This window comes from Schistosoma haematobium, chromosome 7, assembly GCF_000699445.3.
Source record: "Schistosoma haematobium chromosome 7, whole genome shotgun sequence".
Lineage (NCBI taxonomy): Eukaryota > Metazoa > Platyhelminthes > Trematoda > Strigeidida > Schistosomatidae > Schistosoma > Schistosoma haematobium.
In genome coordinates, this window is record NC_067202.1 from 15,223,910 (window position 1) to 15,245,811 (window position 21,902).

At 36.8% G+C, this 21,902-nt stretch overlaps 1 protein-coding gene across 1 annotated transcript in view; it reads right to left on the reverse strand.

Moving 5' to 3' along the window:
• Window positions 1-14,898: 14,898 nt before the first annotated feature.
• The window catches only part of MS3_00009688 (uncharacterized protein), a gene marked incomplete at its 3' end in the record, with an annotated part of 45,183 nt that continues 38,179 nt past the window's right edge, over window positions 14,899-21,902 (reverse strand). Inside the window, exons 10-13 of the mRNA XM_035731249.2 lie at window positions 21,276-21,575; window positions 20,460-20,701; window positions 16,019-16,145; window positions 14,899-14,988 (exon numbers count right to left, since the gene is read on the reverse strand). Coding sequence (XP_035588105.2) covers window positions 14,899-14,988; window positions 16,019-16,145; window positions 20,460-20,701; window positions 21,276-21,575 — 759 coding nt within the window. The remainder of the gene's footprint in view (window positions 14,989-16,018; window positions 16,146-20,459; window positions 20,702-21,275; window positions 21,576-21,902) is intronic.

The following is a 21,902-nucleotide window of genomic DNA, read 5'->3' on the forward strand; positions in this document are numbered from 1 at the left end:
TAATAATAAGGAAAATAAATAATACTAATAGCATTGTAAATGTTCATTGATACAGTTGACCTTATTCATATTTATACGTTTAAAGTCGATAAATATTTGTTGAGTCAGTCAGACGACGTAGGCTTGTTCATTTACACTTCATGAAACTGATATTTCAAATGCTTGTCAAAAATGGTTACATTCGTTATGTCTAGATATAGTTCAGGTTTCATATTACGGCGGTTAACAATATTCACACATGACTGATTAAACAAACTAGTTTTTATTACGACCAAAAATTAATTTTAAAATACAGAACTACAAATAATTTACAAGTGAACACAATAAACCGTTTCAATGGACTTTTACAATTTAACCACATTTAAATCTAACGTTGTCTAATTCTCATTATGAATGAACATTTACAAAATAATCCTTTACTAAATATTAAGTGTCTTTTTCGGAAAATTTATTACTACTTTCATATACTGTCAAAGTCAGTTCATTAAATGATCGTCTACGGTTGGTTCACCTGAATTATACATATTGCAACCAGTAATTTATCATGATGATTTATTGATATGTTGATTTCTTTTTCCCATTAACACACCGTGTGTTACAAAAAAGCCTATGCACACACTTTGGTGATAATTTGTTTATTAATTTGGTATTAAATATTTGACTACCGACCTCATTCAGTAATCACTATTATCAAATATTCAAACCGGTTTACAGATGCTTTTTCCCAAAAACTTTCTTTTACTGAGATACATATGATTATTCCTGTTCCGATAACTAAAGACTTCAATTCAAGGTATACTTGATCGGAAAACAAAAATTGATCCCAATACACATTCACTAACAGTAGGATTGCATGGTAATGCAATTAAGTTGGTGTCTTTTTCTTCAAAAGTCTAAATTTTTTTCAAGACTAAGATTACACAAAAAAAATTATTCATTATCATTAGAATAATATTGTCCGACCGGCCATTTTTTTTTTAAAAAAAATTTTCCAACCCCAAATTACAATATTTTTCATCCCGTGTTTCGTCCAATGAAATGGCTAGTTCCAAAAATTAGATTTAATTGGTTAGTTATGTCTTGAAAATTGTTATAAATTATCAGTACTTGTCGACGAAGCACAATCTCAATCGTCATTATGGAGCAGAGTAACGTGCCGAGTACGAGCGCTGGTGTTTCTCACGTAACGGAAATGGAGGAAGTCTTTTTGACTACCTTGTTTCTGGTTGCGTTTCCATCGGTTGAAGCGTTAAAGACCACCATCACAAATTTTGAAAGATCGACTTACAGTCATTATGTAGTGAGAGATTCGCATATTGGCAGAGATCAAAAATCCTACATTAAATTTGTGTGTTGGCGAAATGGGCGTATAAGATCTAGCGGTTCGTCACAACGTATTAGACGGAGGAGGTAATTTGGTAAATTGTTTTATAATTTTTTTTAATGAAGGGCTTCTATGAACACCCAATGTCCAGCATTTATGTTTTGTAAGATTATAGACGGCTATTGGACTGTTGTACGTGGGAATGTACATCACAATCACGAGTGCAATTCCCTGAGGTACCAGGGTAATTCATGGATGCGCAGGTTAACGGATGGGGAGTTTGAAACTGTGAGACCGCTGCTGATTTCCGGTACCGCTGCATTCCACATCAGGAATGTTGCTTACCAATCTTATGGGAAATGTCTGACCGCTCAAGATGTCTGCAATATGCGGTACAAAGTGTTCTCACACGCGAACCTTCCTGGTACGGAATTTGCCAATTTATAATGTACACTATAGGTGATTACGGGAAATTGAAAGCTCACATAACATCCTTGGGTGGGCTTTGCGAATACGAATTGGACGATGAGAACTGTCTATCGTATTTCTTCTTCATGACTGCTGAGCAAGTGAATTTGGCCGGTCACTTTTGTGACGTAATTGGTTTTGACGGGACGTACAAAACTAATAACGAGAACGTCCATTTATATCAAGTCGTTGCCATGGATATGAATTTTAAGGCAATACCCATGTGCATTGCCTTTTTAAGTCGCGAAACGTCGGCCTTGATTTCTCGATTCCTCTTCTTTTTCCAACGGTGTACCAACAGTCGACAACTGGTAGGCATTGTGACCGATGATTCACCTGCAATTGCTGCTGCTATTACGCAGGTGTATCCGGATGCACACCATATTCTGTGTCGCGTACACCTTGTTCGGAATGTGATAAAGAGGGTAAGTGTTTCGTTCATTAACATTAACCCAGTAACCGTTATTGTAGAGGGTGCGATCAGAAATTGTACAACTGTTCTTTCGCCTCATGTTCACTAGAACGGTTGAAAGGTAAATCAAAATCTACATAACATGATTTTGTAGTTTTAACAACGTACTTTCGTTAATCGAAATGTCGGACGGAACATTTGGCAGATACGTCAGAGACCACCTTCTACCACGGAAACACAAATGGTCCACTGCTTTTCGACCGCCATCCACTCTCTTTGAACTGAATAATACGAACTTCGTCGAGACCAGCCACCGAGTCTTGAAGATGTATCACCTTAATCGAAAAACACCGGTTCTCAGATCCATTTTCAATGTGCTGCTTCGTACTGGATATTGGATGGAAGCAAGATTACATAAATATTCAATGGATTGTCGGGGAAAGCCGGTATTGGTGAGGAGCCGGAAGTACGTCGACTTCAGGAACGACTGACACCAGTTGCCTGTCAACTACTGAAGCGACACCTTCGCATTCCTATAACGCAGTCTGCATTGACGGAAGATTTATTCACCGCTATGGACGCCACGGGGACGTACTACGTACACGTCGACACTAGCCGGTGCTCGTGTCCATTCTTCATTGAAAACGGATTACCATGCCGTCACATATTGGCTTACTGCATACACAGTAACACCGAAGTGAACGTACAGTCAATTTGTGACAGGTGGTTACACTATGATGGTTATCTGACTCATATTGCAGTTGAAAATTATTTCCCAATGCAACTGAGTCAGCCAAGCATGAAGAATGCGGTGATAGCGTTAATCAGGCGAATGTCGGAGGAACAATGCAGTTCACTTCATGACTTCATAGTTCACGGTAGACTACCAACAACGCCAGTAAACTTACATGGAGAACAGCATTCGTACACCCTTTCAAGAACCTCGACTAACGTAGCAGTGCCGTTTATACAACGAGGAACTGTTGATTTGGATGAAACGCTCATGAACGATGAGGAGGAAGTAATTTCTATTAACTCGGAAGAGTTAACTGAACGGGACATCGAAAATGAAGAAGAGCATGACGAGAATCGACTCTGCGACATCTGTAATCTTGCGCAGCCTCCGTGTGAAACCGGTGATGCTGTTGGTTGGGTTTTCTGTAGATGTGAAGCAATGTTTCATACCTTCTGTGCCTACGACCCATCGCCGAACGTACGAGCAGTGCACTGTCCTATCTGTGGCGCCATTACAAACTAATAGTGATGACGTTCGACCGCGAGAACGAGTAAAGGCCCTTTTCAGGGCCACCCACAATTTGATTTCCATTATTTTTTATCTACTACTTTTCCGCCGCAAAGGTCAAGTGATTAAGCACTTATTAATGTCTCATGAATTTAGATATCCCTTAGAGATTAATAGTGGAAAAGCGATTATCGTTCATGTATTCGTAAACTTGTTTCTAACGTTTATTAGATATAAAGGTTAAGAAAACTTAGACAAGATTTTGTCATCTAATGAAGACTAATCTAGTAATTTTATATTGAAAATAATGTGATTAGCGTTCATGTTTTAGTAACACATTTGTAAACTATCTAATAAAAGTACATTTTGAGTACATTTTAATAGGAATATTTTAAATGAGTGAAAATCGTAATTTTGTCGTTAGGTCAATAAACTTATGATGACATTTATTAGTGAATGTAATAAGATAATTACAAAGATGAATGTGATTAAAGCTCATAGAGAAGTAAACGAAATTGAGAAAATTAACTTATTTAGGAATAAAATAATGACATTTGAAAACAAGTTGAAACCATCATCATTGAAATGATGATGGTGATAAAAGGTCATACAGTAAGTGTAAAAAGAAATAAGAATATTATCCGTTTCATAGATACACAAAACAAGAACTTCATATTCTTGTTTTATATTAAAATTTCCTGAAACCAGAACTATGCGTACGTAAGAAGTACGTCTGATCGTAAACTAAGCCTCCATAGTTATTCATAACTACTGATTATATCACCGTATTCATTTGCACACCTCATCAACTATTTATGACTGGTACAATCTCGTTGTACTAGTTAAATATTCCCTTAAAATATTCAAAAATCAAAAATAATTTAGGAAACAATCGTTTTCCTCAACTTCATCATCACACTATACAGTTATTAGTCCATAATTTTATTATTTTATAAAGTCCAAAAATAAGGCATGACATTTATGAATTTGACAATGTAATGTGTTAACAATGGTTAACGTTTACATCTGTAACGATATATATATTTACAAATTAAAAAGGTCATTCACTAAAGGTCGGGATGATTTGCAGTAAAGTGTTCAGTCACAATAAGTGACTAAGCATTATAGGAAAATTGAAAATGCAAAAAATTTTGTGTCAATGAAATACATAGTACAAGAATTGAATCTTGTCAATTGACATAATAATAATAATAATAATAATAATAATAATAATAATAATAATAATAATAAGGAAAATAAATAATACTAATAGCATTGTAAATGTTCATTGATACAGTTGACCTTATTCATATTTATACGTTTAAAGTCGATAAATATTTGTTGAGTCAGTCAGACGACGTAGGCTTGTTCATTTACACTTCATGAAACTGATATTTCAAATGCTTGTCAAAAATGGTTACATTCGTTATGTCTAGATATAGTTCAGGTTTCATATTACGGCGGTTAACAATATTCACACATGACTGATTAAACAAACTAGTTTTTATTACGACCAAAAAATTAATTTTAAAATACAGAACTACAAATAATTTACAAGTGAACACAATAAGCCGTTTCAATGGACTTTTACAATTTAACCACATTTAAATCTAACGTTGTCTAATTCTCATTATGAATGAACATTTACAAAATAATCCTTTACTAAATATTAAGTGTCTTTTTCGGAAAATTTATTACTACTTTCATATACTGTCAAAGTCAGTTCATTAAATGATCGTCTACGGTTGGTTCACCTGAATTATACATATTGCAACCAGTAATTTATCATGATGATTTATTGATATGTTGATTTCTTTTTCCCATTAACACACCGTGTGTTACAAAAAAGCCTATGCACACACTTTGGTGATAATTTGTTTATTAATTTGGTATTAAATATTTGACTACCGACCTCATTCAGTAATCACTATTATCAAATATTCAAACCGGTTTACAGATGCTTTTTCCCAAAAACTTTCTTTTACTGAGATACATATGATTATTCCTGTTCCGATAACTAAAGACTTCAATTCAAGGTATACTTGATCGGAAAACAAAAATTGATCCCAATACACATTCACTAACAGTAGGATTGCATGGTAATGCAATTAAGTTGGTGTCTTTTTCTTCAAAAGTCTAAATTTTTTTCAAGACTAAGATTACACAAAAAAAATTATTCATTATCATTAAATTTCAAATGTAAAAAATGAAAATTCTGGTATCCAATCACAGCTCCAGATGTGATTTCGATTTCAACTAATCAGATTACAAAGATGAACAGTTTACGACCAATCACAAAATTATTAAAGGTAACAAAATGTTTGTTCATTATCACTTGAGCACACACTTGCAAAACAAGTCCACCAATCAATGATACCTAAATTTTTCATTCACACCCCACAATTTTTTTAAAAGGGGTGGTAGGGAATCATATAGGCCGGTTACTTAATGTCAAGTGAACATGGTAATAAAGGGGAGAGAGACACATTACTCTAGGCCATAAAATGACTTAAGGATTACCAGAGTAAATTCAAGATTAAGATAAGTTGCTTTTTGTACATATAGGAGGTGGTGGGTTTTTTTAATTTCTGAATAGCCAAGGCTTGAATTTAACCTGAGAATTCGTCCTTGACAATTTCTATACAACATTTTAGAATCCGTTTTGATGTCAATTTCGTGCGTCGTTTCAATTATGTCTCTTGTTATCAATGAACATGGTTTTCTACCTCCCACGTTGTTCGGATCATTTGACACTAATTGATTTTGAAGCCATCTAGGCACATGTTTAATAACCCTTGATTGAATTTTGTGATTACTCCTCCCTATGTATGTGTGTCCGCACAAACATGTAAATTGGTAAATGCAATGAGGTATGACATAATCATTTATGCATTGTCTAGATCTAATTGGAATTATGGGCTTAGACTTTTCAATCACAACCAAATTAGCAGCATAATCGGACGCGCTCGTTTCAAAAAAAGCAGTGATTTCTGTACTTGTTGTGATTATACTTGCTTTGGGTACTTATTGCACCAAAAAGCATTCTTGGTCTACTTTAACTAATAGTACTTTGGTTAAAGTTTGAAATTTTTAAGTCCTTGACTAACACCTGTGTTCACTTTGTGATCATTTTGTGTTTTTAAACCTTTAAATCTAATTACAATGGTTGGTAAGACTCACAAATGTGGGCAACCAAATTGTTTGTTCCCCGTTGAGGAGGGGATGCAGTGTGATGACTGTAAAAAGTATTACCACAAAATGTGTACACGCCTAAGTCCGATGGCATACAAAAGATGCTCGAAGCCTAACTCGCATTGGCTTTGTATGTTCTGCTGTACGGATAAAAAAGTGCTAATTAAGGAGGCTATGGGCCTATTGGCTTTGGCCTGCAAGAAAAACGATGACACATGCGCTGACAACACCGGCACTGACAGTGACGAATGTGTCAGTGTAGTATCTGCTGTTACGCGACGACTCAAACAACCGAATCTGACCGACACAAAAGTGAGATCTCCTTTGACATTAACAAAGGGAGTAATACCACCTGTTACTGACATTGATAACAATGCATCTTTAGTGGAAACCGACGAACTGGATAAAACCATCACCGTTCCAAATAGTCCCAATGTCCTGAGGGATGAAAAATGGACGACGGTACGTAGGAAACGAAACGAAAGGAAAAAATCTGTAGGCAGTACACAGGTAGTTAGTAACTCACTGATGGATTCTCATTGTGAGTCACAACCTGCACTACCAAAATCTGATGGTAAGAGTGAAACCCATCCTGGCGTGACTGAGAAGAAAAATCGAATAACAGCTAAAACTAATGACTGTTTACTTGAAAAGTCCTTGGTGGACTCTCAGACCAATCCGCCAAAGCTCCAAAGAAAAGCTTCGTCTAACACTGTTGTGAGTCACTCACTGGACTCTGTTACAATAAAAGCTAATCGTAAGATACCAGTAGTTAATATACAGGATCTATCGTCACGGTCGAAAACTGTTAACACAGTTTCAAAGGAAGCTAAACCCCTTCCTAGTTTAATTATTTGGAATCTAGAGGAGTCGAAAGATAACGACCCTGCTAGAAGACATGCACATGACCTGCAGTTAGTGGAGTCTGTGGTAAGAAATGTACTACCTGAAGAGGTTTCAGGGGTACATATTACAAAAGTAATACGACTTGGTAAATGGGTTGGAGGCGAGACCCAACCAAGAAGAATCCTGAAGCTGGTTCTCGGGAGTTTCGAAGAAAGAGACATATTATTGAAAAACGCACCAAAAACTCGTTACTCAAATATCCGTATTCGACCAGATTGGCCGCTTGAGGATCGAATCAAGTGGAAGAATGCTCTTACGGAGTTGAGGACTCGCAAGTTAAATGGCGGAAATAACCTTACCATTAAGGGTTTTCGGGTAGTCAGGTCTTGGAAGCCAATGCTTCCGAGGCCTGTATGGGTAGAACGATTGATTGCCAAAACACCATAAGTGTGTGCTACACGAACGCTCGTAGTCTTAGAAATAAAACGTCGAGCTAAGTCTGATGGTGGAAGAGTTATGTCCCGATATAATCGTTGTTACAGAAACTTGGTTCACAGTAGATATAGACTGTTCTCCGTTCATTGCAGGCTATATCTGTATTAGAAGTGATAGAGTTTCAAGTCGCAAAGGGGGAGGTATAATATTATACGTTAGGGATCACTTTCGTATACAATCAACCATATCGGAGGCTCATATCAGTGGCACATGTGAGGTTGCATGTTGTAAGATTAAATCTAGAAGTGGGTTAGAGACTATAGGGGGAATATACCGTAGTCCGTCTTGTCTTGCTGACGACTTTATCCTAAGACACATCTGTTCTTGGAGTATGGCAGAATGTTGTCTCATCATTGGGGACTTCAACGCACCGCATATCAACTGGACAGAGCTTACAGCTCCAGGTAGTGGTTTCGATAGCGACCTTTTATCTACCGTTATTCAGTGTGCGCTTGTACAATGTATCACAAAACCGACACATATTGATTTCAATCATGATCCGTCACTGCTGGACCTCGCCCTCACCCACCACTGTGAGGATGTTTTTGATATTCAGCACCTTCCCCCACTAGTGAATAGTGATCACGTTGTAATTCACTTTAAGTTTAGGACACATGGTATACAATTCGTATCTGCTCCACCCCGTCCCAATATTTGGCGAGCCAATATTCCGGCGATCAGAAACTGTGCTATCTCGACTGATTGGTCGACCGACGCGGATGGATCGATCGAAGATGAATGGAATAAGTTTAAGGCTACATTCGAGTCCGTAACGTCGCCGTTTATCCCATGGTCAGCACGTAAGCTATCACATTGCCCTCCATGGATTAATAAGGAAACCCGGAAGCTGTTAAAGCGTAGGAAACATTTCTGAGACTTATTCTTGTTGACAGGTCATGAACCATTTAAGCGTGAGTACCGAAAATTCCGTAATATCTGTAAGAAAACCATAGCCAAATCCCGTACCACTTACGAACGACAGTTAGTATATGACAGCCGTACTTGTCCGAAACGATTGTTTTCGTATGTTAAACGGCGGACGAAACGTAGTGATGGTATTCCCCCGTTACTGTTACACGAAAATTCAGAATTACTAGCTGAATCAGATCGAGCAAAAGCTGAGACTTTTTCAAACTATTTTAGCGAAGTCTTCTCCACGTTTATTGTAACAAATACTTGTCCCACTCACACCGAGATACCAACCATGGAATCTGTACAGGTGACTGAGGAAACTGTCCTTCCGTTGATGACTAACCTCAAACCTGGTAAGACACCGGGCCCTGACGGGTTACATCCACGGTTGCTGATATCTCTTGCGGACATTATTTCCAAACCGCTCGCGAAACTCTTCAACATGTCTCTTTCACTCGCTCAACTCCCTAGAGATTGGAAAGACGCTATAGTCAGTCCTATATTCAAGGACGGTCAGAGACATATAGTATCTAACTACCGGCCTGTTATTCTAACTAGTATAGTCGTTAAGTTACTTGAAAAGATAATTCGGGTTAGGTTGCTAAGCCACATAGATTTACACAATCTGTTAGCTCCTGAGCAACACGGATTTCGTAACAAGCGTTCATGCTTGACTAACTTGCTTATTGCGAGGGAGGATTGGACAGCAGCCCTAGATCACGGTCTGTCTGTCGACGTGATATTCATAGATTTTAGCAAAGCGTTTGACAAGGTTTCAAAGGTAGGTCTTATGCAGAAGCTCACGAGCTTCGGAATGATAGGTACTGTACATGAGTGGATAGGAAATTTCCTATGTGACCGCAGACAGAGAGTGAGGGTCAACGGAACGCTATCCGACTGGCCGGTCAAAAGTGGTGTACCCCAAGGCACCATCTTAGGCCCCCTGCTCTTCCTTCTCTACGTTAATGAGTTATCGCTGTTACTTAGGTCGTCGACATTATTGTTTGCGGATGATGTAAAAATCTGGAGAACAATAAAAAGTGCGGCTGATCATCTGGATCTTCAAGCTGACTTAGACGATTTAGTTAGATGGGCTCGAGAGTGGGGCTTAGAAATCAATGCTAGGAAGAGTGTACTAATGAACATCGGGCACGGTAATAGTTACCGTTACACTATTGAGGATAAACCTCTTCCATGCGTTCAAGAACATAAAGACTTAGGAGTAGTATTAAGTCATGATTTAAAAACAACTACGCATTGCAAAGCAACCGCTGTCAAAGGTTTTCGAGCGTTATGGTCACTTCGCCGAGCGTTCAAATCTTTTGACGAGGAAACGTTTCGAATTTTATATCCCACCTATGTAAGACCACATTTAGAGTACTGTATCCAAGCAGCTAGCCCATGTCTGGTAAAGGATACTAACTCCCTTGAGCGTATCCAGAGTGTGGGAACGAAATTAGTGAAGGGTCTTTCTAGACTCCTTTACGATGAGCGTTTAAAACGCCTAAATCTTTTCCCCTTGTCGTATCGTAGGACACGAGGTGACCTTATACTGGCATTTCGTATCTTTAATTATGATTTGGGTGTTAATATGTCTTATCTTTTTGCTCCCTCCAGCACTAATAATCTCCGCGGTCATAGCAAGAAGGTTCATAAACCAAGATCTAATAAACTTAAAGTGGGGTTCCGTTTTTCTCATCGAGTAGTCAGTCATTGGAACGCCTTACCCGAACAAGTGGTATCAGCCCCATCAGTGAATACTTTCAAGGAGAAGCTGGACCTTCACTGGAAAGCAGTACGTCAGGATTAACACAGGTTCATCGACCTACTGTCCTTATTACTGAAGACTGAATAATAGGTTTTCTCAATGACTGCTTTCAATCTCTATTTTAAAACTATAGTATTGGACACACCTCTATATGGGAGATAGATATAAACTTTTTCCCTTCGTGATCTGTTCTCTGTTTAACATTTTGCATACTGACTGATAGATTCAATCTAGTGGGATATGCCTGTTGATAGCTAAATGAACTCGGTTTCGGATTTCTAACTATCCTCTGATTTTATTTGTATTGTCTCTGTCGAATATTTTGACGATTTACAAGTCCGATTCATACAAACAATTATCCACAAACATTGATATAAACAAACATATTTGAACAACCACCTTGTTTTTATTTGTATGAATATGAAGAGAGCAGCCTATGATCTCATATAGTATTGACCATATCTGTCTCAGCTTACGTAGTAGATTACATGTAGTTTGTATTCCTCTGTCATCATGTCGTAAAGATTATATACACTACATCTATTCTTAAATGAAGTAATAATCTGATACCCATTGACGACGAGTCATGAATTAACGGGAAACTTGTATCGAGTGTTACTTGTCACTCGACAGTTATCGACTTGTGATTATTTTGTAGCGGTCAATAAATCTCCAAAATAAATAGCTCTGTACGTTTTCGACATTGGATGCTGACCACATTCATTTTAATGGACTCATCTAGCTGATGGCGCTCGGTCATGCATCCGCACCAGATCACGAAAGGGAACGCCGTGCTCAACATCTCTTACAGTCGTTAGACAGCCTAGATCAGTCAATCCTCGATATATTGACAACCTATCAAATATATCTCCGAACCTGCTCGCTTTTGACTTTTGATTTCACTTGGTGGGTACAATTGACATTAGATGTTACTGGTTAAAGAGTTGTCAAACTCCGAATACCTATGGCATCTTCAATTTCATGATCGCATCTATTTTGAAAATATTGAAGAAGTTTTTTACTTATCAAATACAATCTTTCTATAATACTCTGAATAGCCTCTAATGGATTGAAGGCAAATTAAAAATCACTAATCATTCTTGGACATTTAAAGTGAAGTTATGTTTCATGTATTATAAGAAAAGCATTCATTGTTTTTAGAATATTGACTTCTTAATAGAGAATTAAATACAGTGTAATGACAGAGCACGCCACATGTAGGCTGTACGCGGTTGTGATTCCGGGCCAAAGCGGAAGAACAGTGACGTATGTAATAATTCTCCATATTATAGCGGACCATGGTGTACCAGTAATTATAATAAAGCAAATTCATTCCAGTTATCATAACGGTTATATGAAGACTATTAATTTTTGGTCTGAGCCTAGCAGATAGATCTCGATTACTTAATTGTGGTACGCGAATAAACCTCTCTCAATGGTTAGAGATAATGTGTGACATGTCTCTAAATCGATCATAACGGTGAGGTGGCATATACTACTCTTTATCCACCTCTCGATCCTCAATTCCAGTATTCCTTCACACGTACCTTTCCCCTCATTTTTCTCAGAACATATTCTCAAAGTTCAGTATTTCTCATTACCATTGCAACTACATCATTTCGATTCTCTTGCCCATCACCTTTTCTTGTTAATGCAATATGACAACTTGAGTCAACACACACTCGTGCTAGACTATGAATGAATAAAAAGTTTGGAAGACCTCTCTTGTTCAAAGTCGACAATCCTACCAAACACACCTTTACTGTTCCAGTGTACTCTCGTTCAGGTGGATCTCAAATAAAACAGGACATTTCTTCTTATACAGTTGTGTTTATCTGATAATCACTATGAGCAACTTAAACATAATGTGAACAAAAATGATAAAATATACTACTGTACAATTTAAACGGATCATTATCTGAAAGGTCAGATCTACATTCCAGCTATTGATGGATATTTTCATTCATTACTCTCCTGCCGATCGTATATTGATTCCTACTACTTATTATTATTCAGTAGGTAGTCGCATTTCTAGCAATTTATAATGTAGCTTTCTTTACCGTTGCGTAACATCGCCAAGTATTTACATGAACTAATAACAATTGATGCATAATTCATTATAACTACTTTCTCTTAACCCTTATAACAATTATTTCTAGTTTTTAAAAAAAATTTTTCTTGTATCTTTGGTTAAACGTGAAAACCCCCTTTATTTGTATGGCTCTTAGTTTCCAATGCTGGTGTAACGACAATCGGTTCATGATCTTAATCAAAATCTTAGTTTACACGTACTTTGATTGTTGATAAATTTTCGTTAATATTAGACATAGTTACTGGTGATCATTTTCGGTATCGTATGTCATATCACTTTTTATGTAGTTACTACAAGAAGCCTTTCTCTTTCCAAACATATAGACGCATTAATCGCCATAGATACTTCACAAGTTGAGATTTTTAACCAACTGATATATATTCGTTAGTGATTAAACCATTCTCTACATATCATTTTAAAGCCTGTTTCATGTGTATTTCAACTGTGTAGTTGAATATTTTAATAGAATTAACAGACGTAAATAACTAACAAGTAACTAAAAAATGATAATCTATGAATTTTTTATATTTTAGAGAATAATCAATCTTCAATACGAACGTCAACACAGTTCTACTGCGCGGAGCTGAGACTTAGAGAACCACACCAACCATCATCAAGAAGGTACAAGTAGTTATAAACAGTTGTCTACGCAAGATACTCAATATCCGTTCGCCGGATACCATCAACAACAGCCTACTGTGGCAAAGAAAAAACCAGCTTGCGGTTGAAGAGGAAATTGGGAAAAGACGATGAAACTAGATAGGACATACACTGAGGGAATCATCAAACTGCATCACGAGGCAAGCCCTAATTTGGAATCCTGAAAGGAAGCGGAAAAGAGGAAGGCCAAAGAACACATTACATCGGGAAATGGAAGCAGATATGAAAAGGATGAATAACAACTGGAAAGGATTGCCCAGGACAGTCAGTCAGCTACAACGTAGGAACAGGCACATATGTGCATCGGTCCAGTTTGCCATACCGCATCAGCACACAAGATGAACACCGGATTCATAGGAGTGGTTAGCTCTAGGTGGTAATATATAAGAGAAAGATTGCATATAGAGATATAGTACAAGAAGAAAAAATTGGTTCGTAGAAAAAAAGGTATGAAGCGATTTTAATCTCTTAGTTTAAGGGAAGATAGGGAGTGTATACACCGACGCCATTGTGATCGATTCTGAGCCATGTCGTCCAGTCTCCAACCATTGGTTACGACAGTCACGCGGACCCCAATCAAGTAGTCTGCATCTACCAACAACATGGCTCAGACTAGAAGTTAGTGACTTCAAGCACTGATGCCACGTTTTGGTTTGGCCGCCCCTAACTTTCTTCCAACCATCTCCAATACCGGATAGCATTGCACGTCGTGGTAATTGGTATTCAGGCATACGTAACACGTGGCCCCAACCATCTCAGTCGATGAAGATTCACAACCTCATCGACTGATTTACCATCATTCCCTAATACCCTGCGTCTAACCTCACTGTTACTTACCCGGTGATCTCAGCAGATGCCAGCAATATTTCTAAGGCATCTGTGGTCAAATACTAATAGCTTACGAGTGTCTTCTACTCTTAATGGCCATGTTTCACTGCCGTAAATTAAAACAGAACGGACTGCCGCGCAGTATACTCGTCCTTTTATTGATAGACGGATATCTCGCCTTCGCCACAGGTGACGAAGGACAAGGTTGAATGGAAGGTGCTGGTGGGTGGTCTATGCTACTCCACGAGGAGTAACAGGCGTAAGCAAGTAAGTAACCGAGACTAGTCAACTGAATGTAAATTCACATATGAAATCAACTTCACTTATCTCTGTTACATTGTAGTATAAAACCAATTACAGATCAAGTGTAAAAGAGCACATTCAATGTTAATAATAGCACAAAATGAAATTTATTTAATAAAGAGATGAAAATATCTTAACAATAGAAAAATATTGAACAGTAATTATAATGAAAATTGAATTTATATTGAATAGAATCACAAATAGTAACATGGACAAGAGATGTTACAAATCCAAATTTATAATAATGGCAAGATTTGTAGTAATCCATAAACACACACACACATACATACATACATACATACACACATATAGAATGATAATCATCCAATCATCAATAACTATGATGATAGTGAAACTAATACTTATCAACACAGAATTTCCCGTCTAGAGAACAATCCTTGGATATTGGACAATAAGTATTCATACTAGATTCACAACATATGGACTGAAAAAAATGGAACAAAAAAATGTCGAAGACAATTTGAAGATAACAACACAGAACAACAATCATCCTATTAGTTGAATTCATGAGTCAATCTAAGCTAAACCTGGAAGCATCGAAAGTGCTCTCTTAAGTGCGTCCAGATCTTCACTGGTGATCTATCTTAGATCGACTCATCAATTCAACTATTAAAAATTAATACAATCTCCACAAATCCCCATTCTAACAACAATGATCAATTAGTTATCCCAATGCTATTTATATGAAGATAACATTTTATGTAATGAAAATATATGTGTAACAATAAATAAACACATGAACAAGTAACACAATATTGAATTTTAAACATACTTAAATTCATAGTAATTTATTCAACATATCTGTTTTGATAACTTTAACACGGTCTGTAATCAGTTCCAATTATTTATTTAAACAGATGAACCTTGGTACAAGGAAGTACCAAGTGTATATGCGCCACATGAATCATTCGATTTGTGTAAGACCTGAAATATTGCTCGGGGGCCCAAAACGAAGAAAGTGATTTCCTTAGGGGGCCATTCCTTGAGCCTTTCACCCAGAGGTCTAATCCACAAGACAGTGGAGCAACGTCAAGAGATCTAATCCTATGGTAGCCGGTAACATCAGGATTCTGAAGCCCATGTTCATCATTAGTTTAAAATCAGGGTTTTCCAACTTCCCTAAATGAACCCTTCATATCCACCAACCCGGTTAGAATGCCGGACATCCACCCCCAAATACCCTAGTACGGCCGACGGTGGGGAAAATCCGCTCTCCCTCTCAAAATTCTCCCATATGGTCACTGCTTTCTCACAGTGGTGGTGTTGCTTACCAAATTGAGAGGATGAATAGCGAATGTATACAATCAAACTTAATTTCACAAATCACTCTAGATACTTAAAGTCATAGTAATTTATTTCGTTAGCTAAAAACTTTTCACTATGCAACATAACAATAATTAATAAAAATTACAATTATAATTGATTCGGAATAAAAATACAAAAAAGGAACATACCTCATTCGGTGTGCAAGTATAACCAAATTTATTAGAAAGACAACATTGTTCAGATTTACCACAATAGTGTAATGAATCAGGACAAATTGTATGCAATTGTCGTTTAAGACGTCGATAATGACGAATACTAATATGTATTTATTGAGAAAAGAAAAGTAATTAGAAATATTGCAATTTTATAATATAACCCCCCCCCAAGTACCGATAAAGGTTTCTGTAATAAAATCCAAGGTAAACTGTATAAAAGCTATAGAGAATATTTGGAACCTGTTCATTTTGTAGGTCATCTCAGACTAAGACGATGCCAGTTAATTTTTTTCAATGATTAGTCGCAGTCATATGTAATACAGAACCTGATATATATGTGCATCGATTCAATCTACCATATTACATAAGCACAGTGAGAAGGGATTATTTTAAGGCAAATTCCAGAGTAGTAGAAGTAGTAATAGTATCCGAAGTAATAAAAAAAAATGTGTATACAAAACGACATAAAGGCTTAATGAGATTTAGGGAGTTAGGTTCAAGAGGCAGACCAGAAGTGAATGCATCTGTGCTATCATAAACGGTTTTGACCTGTATAACCTGGAGTCTCCAAAAATCGGTTACCATAATCACGCAGATACCAATCAGGTAGTCTACATCCATTAACATGGACTCAGTTCGATTCTCAATGACTTCATAGATCGGTGCGATATTTTATTTTCGGCGCCCTTAGATTTTATCCAGTCTATCCCTATATCAGACAACAACGCCCGTCGAGGTAGGCAGTGATTGGGCTTACGTAACACATGTTCCAACCACCTCAGTTGATGAGGATTTACTACTTCATCAATTGAATTGTCATCCTTACCTAGTATCCTAAACCTAACCTCAGTAATGCCCACTAAGAGATCTCAAAATACAAAAGCGATGCTTCGAAGACACTTCTGATCGAATACTACTAACCTACGAATATTCTCCTATCCTGATGGCACACATGGTTAAGTTTGTCATACATTGTTCCTACTCGCTCCCTTTCCACTCCTTTGTATATTGTTTTATAATATTTATTTACATTCAGTAAGCAGTTGTATTCTCAACAATGTTTAAGCTTATGTTGTAACGCAAGTTGAAGTGTAATATTCTGAAATGTTCACATATATTTATAACCTTTATTGTACTTATCATTTTATTTATCATTATAATTACTGTACCTTAACCACTGCAGTGGTTATCCACAGTTTCGTGCATTTGTTTAAACGCAACAGTTTCCATATTGTTTGCTCTTGGTTCGGGTTTTGGTTGTTCATAAACTGTTGTCAAACATAGACACAGCTATCAGCTGTCCTTTGTACTATCGTATATTATAATTACTCTTTATGTCACTGTTACAGGAAGCCTTGTTTATTTTCATACTTGAAGGATGCGTTTAAACGCCCCAGACATCTCACAAGTTGAGGTTTGTAACTAAATTTTGTGTATTATTCAATAAAGAACCGCTATTGTAGACAAATCGTTGTTTTGGAAACTTCGGTTTTGCGCGTATCTCAACCGGGTAACTTGGACGCTTCGATAGACTTAACAGTTCTCAACTTTGGTCCTAATTGGTGTGGATCCGAAGACATAACTCCCGCAGCTACAGCTGGTCACCGACATACCAAAACAGCTATGAGCGATGAGTTGGAACTTAAAGCACACATAGATAATATTAAGTCACTATTCATGACAAGCCTACCGAAGATAGAGATCATGAAATTCGACGGAAGTCCTCTAAGATTTTGGACGTTCATGAATAATACACAAAATTTAGTTACAAACCTCAACTTGTGAGATGTCTGGGGCGTTTAAACGCATCCTTCAAGTATGAAAATAAACAAGGCTTCCTGTAACAGTGACATAAAGAGTAATTATAATATACGATAGTACAAAGGACAGCTGATAGCTGTGTCTATGTTTGACAACAGTTTATTAACAACCAAAACCCGAACCAAGAGCAAACAATATGGAAACTGTTGCGTTTAAACAAATGCACGAAACTGTGGATAACCACTGCAGTGGTTAAGGTACAGTAATTATAATGATAAATAAAATGATAAGTACAATAAAGGTTATAAATATATGTGAACATTTCAGAATATTACACTTCAACTTGCGTTACAACATAAGCTTAAACATTGTTGAGAATACAACTGCTTACTGAATGTAAATAAATATTATAAAACAATATACAAAGGAGTGGAAAGGGAGCGAGTAGGAACAATGTATGACAAACTTAACATACATAAAGTAGAATGAAGTGAACTAATGTATAGTAAACTCATCCTTCAGTTGGCAGACAGATATCTCGCCTACACTACAAGTGATACTAGTTGGAAAATACTAATCTAGATTTTCTTCATCAGACATCAGCTCACCACGACTGATGAAACTGAAGCAATCAATGTACTTAACTTGCGCTAATGCAGGACAGTTTTAGAGCAAGATTTTTCATTTGAAGTGAAAGAATCATCCCAAACGCGAAAATGATCCGACAGTGATGATTAAAACTATAAACCTATCATTAGTGTAAAGGACGGAAATAATATTGATAGATTTTTTTCACGGTTGCGCTATGTTTCCTCAATGGATATCTAGGTAAATGGAACTAATTTAATTTAATACACTAATAGGTAAGCAATGATAGAATATGTTGCACACGAGCAGATAGTATTTCCGGGACGAGGGGGGTTAGGGAGGAGAGTTAAACTTGCAGAACAATTCCATGCAAAAACTTACACATATTTTTATTAAATAATCACTAAGTACTTGGATTATCTCCTTCTTATATCCTACTTAATTATAAACTTCCATTTGACGTGAAAACCCTTGCTACATAATTCAGTGTTAATAAATTATTCTTAGTTAACTATAAACTGATCATTCAATTTAGTATCATTTACAAATAAGCTATGTACAAATTCAGTCAGTCAGTCAACCAGTGGTACACAACGTAGAATCTGGTACATGTGTATACATAGATTCGATTTGTCACACTTTATGAGCATAACCAGACCGAATTGTCAGGGCAAATCCCAATATAATAGAAGGTAGTAACGGTATTAGTGGTAATAGAAAAGATTATAGATTGAAGATACGACTTAAGAACAAAATATGGTTTATGTGGATAAGAAAAACATTTATAAGGCAATTTAGAGTGTGGATTTAAGGGAAGAGAAAGAGTGAATGCACTTGCACCATTGCAAATGATTCTAACCCTTCATTTCATCTAAAGTTTTCAACCGTTTTGTTATAATAAGCATGCGAACCTCAGTCAGGCAATCTCCAACTACCACTATATGACTCAGTCCAACAGATAATGTTTTCATGGATTGATCCCTCATTTTTGGTTCCTTATTTGTAATACTTCATGGCCAGGAAATTCTTGTATATAATTCCTTGAGTTTTTGAATGGAGACCAATAGGAACTAATAGACGATTTAATCTGTTCCCTAACATCCCGAACGTTGCTGCTACCTTGATGTGATGGTCGAGCTTGCTTATCATGATGAACTAATCGAGTTATACTGGCTGGAACAATGATTCCACAAGGTCCTGTAATACCAGACAGGTCGGTTGAAGAGCGGTAAGACTAAAAGCAGCAAACTCAAAGTTCGAAGGCGAAGTCATACTAGTGACTGTACAGAGGTGTGACGGCAGTAAGATGTTTCCTTCAGACAACCAGTATAACGATGCTGCCTCCCCACAAGGTGGGGTGGGATTAAAAAAAGTCGATCCTAAAATGAACACCACTCTATTCCACGGATATCGGTCTCCGACGGTAAGGTTTCAACAATACGGAGCTAACACGAAAATTACTCACAGAAAGGTCGTGTGTGACTGACCTCAAGCAGCTAACCCTTGGGCATTGTGGTCACGCTCTCAGATGACTAAGACCAACTCTAACTGAATTTCCTTTTCAGTTACCTCTAGAAAGACTATTCCACTGTGTGGGCAACCGGGAAGTAAAAATTACTCTCATACCTGTGACAACACTCAAAATCACTGCATTCATAATCGATCTCCCTCTTCAGTTCCTATTATACCTCCTACGTCGACTTTCAACTCTAAACTTCCTCTTTTGGTTTCCTCCTCAAGTGTAACCATGACCAATGATTCTAGTGAGCGAAACACTGTCCTAGGTCTACTGAAACCTCGCTCTTAACATCGTTTTCTGGTTGGACACTAGGGTAAGGAGTTTTTAAACCATAAAATGTGAAATTATTCTTGTGTTGATTAAGTCATTGAGTTATTTGGTAAAATAAGCATAGTATCGTCGGTCAACCATAAAATCATTGATCAAATGACCTTAAAGTGAACAAGTCAATAAACAGGCTCTATAATCAACTTCCAATATCATCAGACACAGACCACGAGAAAAACCATTTTAAACGTACAAAAAAGGGAAAGAAAATCTACTTACAGAAGAAGGATATTTCTTTGAGCAGGTTTAGCACTGTTGGACATTTCTATCTGGAAGTTTTCTTTCTCATTATTTTGTTTAATGAAATGTGGTCTTTGTACATTGTTATTCATTGAAATAGATGGTATTAAAGTAGATGCTGATGATTTGAAGATATTCTTTTGGATCTTTTGACATTTCCCATTATTTAAACAACGTGATCCAGGAGGACAACAAGTATTTTGTCCCATACAGCATTCTCCCTAAATTAACAATAAAATAGAAATTCCTACAGTCTACACAAACCAATTAAGTAGTAAATAATTGAGTTTAAAAAAAGTATAACATTGATAATTTAGATATTTTATAGACAGTGAACTGATATTAATTAATTATTCATCAAAATCCATTAAAGATGAAAATAATTCGGGTTAACGTCTCTGACTGTGAAGCTGGGTGATACGGGATCGAATCTGTCAGGGAGTACCAGTTCCCTCAAGATTATAGGTAAACCATGCTGACGAGTGCCAAACAGCACGAAACCTAGGCCCAGGGTTTCCTGTTGACTATCTCCAACCACCATTTTATCCCAACAGAGTGCACGAAATGTCGAGTCACCTAGACTAGTGGCTGTATTGCAACTTGGTCGATAGCATTAACTAACCTTGAAGTAGAGCTTTTATTCACAATTCGTGTCTTCTCTCCCTAGTATTCCAGTTGATGTGTAGAAGTAATTTTAAGTTATCGGAACTAACTAGGAAGACAGCTTAAGCGTTTCGGTAGCAAGACCTATCGATATAATATAATAAGCCAATTAAAATTATCATCGTAACTTACGCCCACATAAGGACAACATGACCATGAAGTAAAAGTAACATCTGGACAACAAGCCCAAGTGTCACCACATGCTCCACACCATTTTCCTTGTACATAAGTATCAATAGTACTAACAGATTTTACTGGTTGTGAATATAAACTATTTGATAACTTTTGATTAGCTTTGTGCATAGTAAACCCATCATAAACTATTTTTGTGGTAGATTGATTGTATTCAATTTGTAAAATGCACTGTTTTGTATCCAAATCACAAATTGAACCAGCTGGACAACAGTGAAGATGATCACCACAACAAACACTCTGAAGTAAAAAAGGAACACAGAATAATATTATCTTATTTTTTATAAAAGATTTAAGACGAATATCAACTGAGATCATGTTAAGTGAAAACTTCAAGAAAATTATATTTATGTTTATATGGAATTTTAGATCGTTACGTATTTAGGAATGTCTATTGTACTCAATTGACTTGAGAACAAGTCTAGACTTACATAATTGAAAATCCAGAATCTGTTAACTTAGTTCAATCAGACACCTATCACTACACACTAACTATGGCTAAAGGAACTAATTAATATTGTTAAGAAAATGATTGAATTCTACAAAATAACTTGCTATATTATTCTA